Genomic DNA, 7284 nt, shown 5'->3' with positions numbered 1-7284 from the left:
TGGCTTGTCTCTACGACGGATACATTTCACATGATTTGATCCGTCATTGATATAAAGGTACTGAGTAGTTCAACACTGAGGAAATACTGAATACTAGTGGTATTTCTTAGCGTAATGAAAGTCATGGGACAGTTTCCTAAAATCAAATTGAATTGTTTATTGACTGATTGAGTGTGGGAGGAAACCGGAGTACCCGGTGGAAACCCACGCAGACATGGTGACAATGAGCAAGCTTTACACAGAAAGAAAGAGGCCCAGAAAAAAACATTACCAGGGTTCCTACACATTTGAAATTTCAAAATTCCATACTTTTTCCAGACCCTAATTTCCGGACTTCTCGGTAAAAAATGCAAATAATTTGTGACATTTGAGTAAATGTGCATCATGTAAATAAATTATGGAATTTAATCGTTAATTTAATTGCATGTGACTCGCAACCGCCGCTTCCCCAATGTTAGAGATGTCAAACGACTTCATACAAATTTTGCATTTAGCTCGCTCACGAACAGTGTGGACATCTTCTTCTTCATGGCGGCTGGCATCCAGTTTACCTTCCTCTTCTTCTTCTTCTTGGCGGCTGGCATCCAGTTTACCTTCCTCTTCTTCTTCTTCTTTTTCTTCTTCTTCTTGGCGGCTGGCATCCAGTTTACCTTCTTCTTCTTCTTCTTCTTCTTCTTCTTCTTCTTGGCGGCTGGCATCCAGTTTACCTTCTTCTTCTTCTTCTTCTTCTTCTTCTTGGCGGCTGGCATCCAGTTTACCTTCTTCTTCTTCTTCTTCTTCTTCTTCTTCTTCTTGGCGGCTGGCATCCAGTTTACCTTCTTCTTCTTCTTCTTCTTCTTCTTCTTGGCGGCTGGCATCCAGTTTACCTTCTTCTTCTTCTTCTTGGCGGCTGGCATCCAGTTTACCTTCTTCTTCTTCTTCTTCTTGGCGGCTGGCATCCAGTTTACCTTCTTCTTCTTCTTCTTCTTCTTCTTCTTCTTCTTCTTGGCGGCTGGCATCCGGTTTACCTTCTTCTTCTTCTTCTTCTTCTTCTTCTTCTTGGCGGCTGGCATCCAGTTTATCTTCTTCTTCTTCTTCTTCTTCTTCTTCTTCTTCTTCTTCTTCGCAGTTTGCTACCCATTTCAGGGAGCATTACCGCCACCTACTGAGCAGCATTCAACTTTTCAATCTACCCAAATGTTTTCTGGGACGCGTAACCTTCTGTGTGCTCTCTCACACAAACATTGACATCTTCAATGAAATGTCTCCCTTCTAACTCAAGGATGAATTTCATAACCAAAGGAAGTAATCTCACCTGATGGGAGGGAATGTGCTGTATTTCTGTTATGGGGCATTCAGGCAATATGGGGACTTTTCCAAGCAAATATTGACATGTGTTATTGTCTGCAATCAGATCTGTCCCTGAATGAGCTTCATATTTTTTTTAAAAACATATTTCATGTTTGCAGGCGAACCGGAGCACCTGGTGAAAACCTAGCAGACACAGGGAGAATGAGCAAACGATGACAATTTTGATTGCAAAACTCCCCAAAACCATGCCCAAAAACCCTACACAGAACATCACACATCCCAAATCCTTATCAACGCAGGAAACACGGCAGCTGAAAGTCACTGAAGTTCATCTGTGAACTAAACACACGCACAAACAGGGTAAATTTCCTATTTCTGTCTTGACATCTTCAATGAAATGTCTCCCTTCTAACTCAAGGATGAATTTCATAAACAAAGGAAGTAATCTCACCTGATGGGAGGGAATGTGCTGTATTTCTGTTATGGGGCATTCAGGCAATACGGGGGCTTTTCCAAGCAAATATTGACATGTGTGATTGTCTGCAATCAGATCTGTCCCTGAATGAGCTGCATATTTTTTTTTAAAACATATTTCATGTTTGTAGGCGAACCGGAGCACCCGGTGAAAACCTAGCAGGCACAGGGAGAATGAGCAAACGGTGACAATTTTGATTGCAAAACTCCCCAAAACCATGCCCAAAAACCCGACACAGAACATTACTTCACACATCCCTAATCAGTGGGGGAAACACGGCAGCTGAACCTCTTCCTCAACCAAGAAAGAACACGTCTGAAGCAATTCTTCTTCTTCTTCCCCTTCTTCTTTGTCCCAGTGTCTTCTGAAAATCAAAGAACATTAAAAACCTTAGTCGTACTTCAAAAGACACAACAACTCAGACGTCAGTAAAGGTGACTGTTACTTACCACATGTGGTTGAGTCCACATGTCCACATGAAGATATCTTCGTGTTACTGTCAGCGTTGCTCACTGAGGACTCTGACGTCTTGTTCAGCCCAGACTGAAAACTAAACACACACAAAAAAGTTAGTGTTATTCGTGTTAATGTCATCGCATCTCAAAGCTGTAACAAGGAACTTTTCATCTGTGTTGATTCTGGTGGCTTTTGAGGACCAAATTGGGATGATCATTAACTACCACCTGTAATAAAGATCTTAATCTAGTTATCATGTGGATTTGATTTGGAAGCCAGTGAAAGATAAAGGCATAAGATTGTGATAGTATTTTTCAGTATCTTACCTAACTGGAATCTCCTGATCTTCCAGCAGCGTTGTGTTCTCGGCTGTCGCAGGTCGAACCAAGATCACACCTGATGGCAGAACATCAGGAGATGGATTGCAGTCGTCTGGTTGGATGTGAAGGCTGTCTTCATCCTTCAGAGGAGCGGCAGGAGGCTCACTAACTATACTCTTCTGATCTTCCAGCAGCAGTGGGATCTTGGTGGTCACAGGCTGAACCAGGATCACACCTGATGGCAGAATTTCTGGAGATTGAGTGCAGTCGTCTGGTTGGATGTGAAGGCTGTCTTCATCCTCCAGAGGAGCGGCAGGAAGCTCACTAACTGTACTCTTCTGATCTTCCAGCAGCAGTGGGATCTTGGTGGTCACAGGCTGAACCAGGATCACACCTGATGGCAGAATTTCTGGAGATTGAGTGCAGTCGTCTGGTTGGATGTGAAGGTTGTCTTCATCCTCCAGAGGAGCGGCAGGAAGCTCACTAACTGTACTCTTCTGAACTTCCAGCAGCGTTGTGTTCTCGGCAGTCACAGGCCGAACCAGGATCGCCCCTGATGGCAGAATTTCTGGAGATTGAGTGCAGTCGTCTGTTTGGATGTGAAAGCTGTCTTCATCCCTCAAAGGAGCGGCAGGAGGTTCGCTAACTATACTCTTCTGATCTTCCAGCAGCGTCATCTTCACGTAGGTCACAGGACAAACCAGGATCACACCTGATGGGAGAATTTCAGGAGATAGAGTGCAGTCATCTGGTTGGATGTTAATGCTGTCTTCATCCCTCAGAGGAGTGGCAGGAGGCAGACATTCAAAGGGCTCACTTGAAGAAGTGGAGCCTAAGCTTCTTGATGTCTTCACCATGTCAGTCTGGACACTAAACATGAAAACACACAGAGTTATCTTGTTATTGTCATGACATCTTAAAGAATCATGTAAACTTGCTCTCAGATCTTGTTGATGAAGGTACTCAGTCATCCAGTTCATGGTAAATCTAAGTGCTGTATCGTAGGTGACTTGTTTCAGTTCCTTGAAGATGTTTCACCTCTCATCCCAGAGGCTTCCTCAGTTCTAACTAACTGGAGGGGAGTTGACATGCTTTTAAACACACACACACACACACACACACACACACACACACACACACTTACTTCGGGTAGTCTTTGGTGATGAATGGATGTGTGAGGACTTCACGGGGAGTGATCCTCTTTTTTGAATCAAATGTCAGCATGGCCTTCAGAAGCTCGATACACTGCTCTCGCTCTACAGCCTCAGCTTCGTTATCTTTCTCCAGACGCATCTAGTTGAGGAAACATCAGTCAAATTCACCATCAATTAAATGTCATCCTCATGATCATGAAAAGACAATCGACCATAGTGACAACAAAAGTTAATTCATACTTACCATTTTCATATCATCCAAAGACTGGAACTCGTGTCTCTTCTGGGCTCTTCTGTGGCGACGTCTGAAATATTCCAAAGGAGTCTAAAAGAAGAATCAAAGTGTTTGTGTTAATGTTCCTCTAAATCAATATGAATGATCAACTGTTGAAAATGTTAACATATTATGTTATCAAGAAAATATACTGATAAAAGATTAAATAACTTCTGTAAAGGTCAGAGAAGGTTCATTGTTGTACCTTGATCCTCCAGCTTCTTTCTTTTTCATTTTGAATGAAGAAAGCCATTGAACACCCATCCCTATCGATAACATGGTCCGCTGGCTGACCCAGGAGTTCAACAATGCTCTGCATCTGGAGATTAAACAGAGAATTACATCAAAATATGCAAGAGGAAGCAAAAACATTTTTCTCAGGAGGGCAAAGTCATGACCCGCCCGTATCTTAATGGCCTGTTTGGTTGGGTAAGAATATAATGCTAAGACCTCCGATCGTAGCTAAGGTACAGAGACTGTTTTTCATTCCCTATTTTTTTTTAATATCTTGTTGATTCCCTCTTCATACACTCATCATACATGTCGGATGTACATGGAGCACTCATTAGAGAAAAAAACACAAACACAGGTGAAGACAAAAGTACAAGTAATTCGCAAATTATCTGACTATAGTAGATGACTTACTACTTCGTAATTATTTTCTCCTGAGAACGGTGAATGGCCACAGATCATCTGGAACATCGCACAGCCCAGGGACCACATATCGATGGCCTCATCATATTCCTGGCGCAACATAATTTCTGGAGACCTGAATGTGGAAGAGAAACATTACACAGGATGTTTACATTGTTATATTTTTGAAAGGGAGCACATGGAAAGAACATGGTAAACATGGTAAACATGGTAAAAATAGTAAACTACTAATTCACTCCAGTATAATAATAAAAATTATGTATTTTACCTAATACATTGGGCTTGCAGAGTTTCAAACCGCCTGGCCTTTGCTGTGAAAACGGCCTCACCGAAGTCTATCAGCTTGACTTGAAAGGGTCGTTGTCTGTGATCCACCATCATTATGTTGTCCAATTTGAAATCAGCGTGGATCATCTGGATCCCCTTCAGCACATCAAATGTTGTGGCCGTCTGAAAGTACGGTTAGAAAAGTTGGTTAGCATCAGGTAGAATGTACAGAAGCCTAAAAGTGTTCATTGCTTTGCTTTCCATCTGATGGTGCTGTGTTCATACCTGTTCGATGATGGTTCTGATGTCACTCAGAAGCATAGGGGCAGATTTTCTCTTCTCCATGTACTCTTGTACGCTTATATCCAATGACTCGAACACAAGTGCCTTTCCATATTTGGTCTGAAAACAATCGATATACTTGACAATGTTGTGTTTGTCAAGGTTGTCACACTTGATCTTTTCCAGCACGGAAATCTGGAGACACAGGCAAGTTTGACATGATTAGTTTTTTGCGATTTGTTACATTTGTTGATGTGTTAACGTGTGAAGTCAGGGAAAACTGGTGAAGTTGGACGTCTGGGAGAGTGCTGAAAATATAATCACTATATCTTTACATAGTAATGATTGTAGATAGCTTCACCTGTCAAGGTCATTAAATTACACTAAGTAAAAGGAATTACTTTTTTGCACGAGGCACTTACTGTACCTTTGACTATAAAATATCTTTTACAAATGTGAACATCAAAATCAACAAAGTTTCTCACCTCATTCTTGTTCCTGAGTTTAGGCATCTTTATAGCCACAGTCTCATTGGTTTCCACGTTCAAACACTGCACTACCTTTCCATAGACACCCTCTCCCAGAACCCCCAGGAACTTATATTTGTCAGGGAGTTCAGAGGGACGATCACATCTGAATCTAGGGGGTTTCATTTCTCTCTTAGACTTCTGAAACAAAGCAGGTGAAAAGAAGAAAAAGAAGAAGTTACTTTCATACCCTTTGAAGGACCATAACCATGTTTCAGATATTGTGCTACAGATAGTGTATGTTTATTTTGCTACCATCCACTGGTTTCTACCCTGTCAACAATTAGATCAGACAAAACATGTTAAACCACTGCTTTAGGTCTTAACATAGACAATCATGTATTTACTTCATATTCCACATTTCAGTGAGCATCTGATTGTCTGAGGTCTTAAGGTGCGTTCACACCGGACCTTTTATTTTTGTCGCTGGCGACAAGTTTACATATTAAGTTAATGCAATTAATGCGATTAATCGCTCAGGCGAAATGTCGCTGGGGCTCTGAGCGACAGCGTCCGAGCGACGGAGCGAAAAAACGCTCTGTCGCTCGAGTTGAGAAACCCCAACTCTCTGGCCGTCAGTCGCTTGTCGCTCAGCGCTGACTGGCTGCCGTAATCTATATGTAGGCCTAATTATGACAACTACTGAAACCATGTAAACGTAATACAACTCCACCGGTCCGGAAGAGCAAAGCCGGCTTTACGTTGACACACACAAACACACCCACACACACACCGGAGACAAATGGCCAGGCGCTCTGGGATGGAGCGCCTGTAGTTGGTGTCCAACCGGGCAATTCCTGCCTCCGATTCTCGCCAACAGCTCGTCAAACTGGGCCGTTGTCAGCCGTGTATACCGTTGAAAACGGGAAGAAATGAGCGCCTCTGAGCGACGTGAAATTCACTGGAATCGCTTGAATGACGTTATCAGAGCGATCTGTTGAATTGTGCCGACGAGCGACTGCAGCTGAGCAACCGAGCGATTTTTTTGGAGCGACATGAGCGACAGCGACAAAAATAAAAGGTCCGGTGTGAACGCACCTTTAGCAAAATTAAGGGAAATTCCACTAAATGTTAATGTTCAGTACTAAATTTGAGATCAATTTACTTTAAATAGCAAATAACTAAACAATTCATAATATTATCAATTCACCTCTACTTTCCAACTCCTGAAACAGAAAAGAAGGGGAGACTCACTTGTATCACAGTAGTTGAAGACGGTTAATCTCTCTGGATCACTTATGATATGTTTATAAGATAGACGGTAGTTAAGCAACCAGTCATAAAGATCTGCTCCATTTACTATCAGTTCTGGAACATTTCATGATGAAAGGATCGAAGGTTCCCGAAAGCTTTGTTTTAAGGAACATGTTTTCCTAGCAACAGTTTGAATGTAAACACCATCTACTGAACCAGATACTCTGAGATACATTCAGCAAAAAATATGAATTAATGAATTAATTTGAACAATTACACGGATTAGTTGGGTGATGATGGTGGGTCAGTGCAACATACTGTAATGCCCTAAAATAAAGTGTGGCCACAAATTTCAGGTGATCAAGTGTCAAAGGTGTTATCATTTCACTGT

The 7284-nt window shown here is 42.1% G+C and overlaps 1 protein-coding gene across 6 annotated transcripts; it reads right to left on the bottom strand.

The window, feature by feature from the left end:
* Positions 1–717: 717 nt before the first annotated feature.
* Positions 718–6997, bottom strand: LOC311259159 (uncharacterized protein). 6 transcript variants are annotated; one of them, XM_084356083.1, is made up of 14 exons: positions 6894–6997; positions 5658–5840; positions 5176–5367; positions 4892–5073; positions 4615–4738; positions 4175–4288; positions 3940–4020; positions 3686–3834; positions 2548–3411; positions 2215–2315; positions 1742–2129; positions 1008–1629; positions 867–968; positions 718–830 (listed from the first exon to the last, which is right to left on the bottom strand). In XM_084356083.1, exons 2-11 carry the CDS (start codon positions 5823–5825, stop codon positions 2023–2025), a joined length of 2082 nt encoding a protein of 693 aa, XP_084212209.1. In that variant the 5' UTR covers positions 5826–5840; positions 6894–6997; the 3' UTR covers positions 718–830; positions 867–968; positions 1008–1629; positions 1742–2022. The 6 variants fall into 6 exon arrangements, with proteins under 6 accessions (XP_084212209.1, XP_084212207.1, XP_084212208.1 ...); XM_084356081.1 differs by having other exon boundaries at positions 867–965; XM_084356082.1 differs by having other exon boundaries at positions 867–962.
* Positions 6998–7284: the final 287 nt, after the last annotated feature.

Source organism: Pagrus pagrus (assembly GCF_965226575.1).
Source record: "Pagrus pagrus genome assembly, chromosome: 6".
In the NCBI taxonomy this organism is placed as follows: Eukaryota; Metazoa; Chordata; class Actinopteri; order Spariformes; family Sparidae; genus Pagrus; species Pagrus pagrus.
This window is presented reverse-complemented; position numbering and strand designations above follow the sequence as displayed.

What these genes read in the sequence shown, in the direction of transcription:
- LOC311259159 (XM_084356083.1), bottom strand. Translation starts at nt 5,825, where the DNA reads ATGAAACCCCCTAGATTCAGATGTGATCGTCCCTCTGAACTCCCTGAC. An exon ending in TCAGAACCATCATCGAACAG is followed by an intron (nt 5,074 to 5,175) that starts GTATGAACACAG and finishes CCGTACTTTCAG; the next exon opens with ACGGCCACAACATTTGATGT. An exon ending in ATCACCAAAGACTACCCGAA is followed by an intron (nt 3,412 to 3,685) that starts GTAAGTGTGTGT and finishes TTTCATGTTTAG; the next exon opens with TGTCCAGACTGACATGGTGA.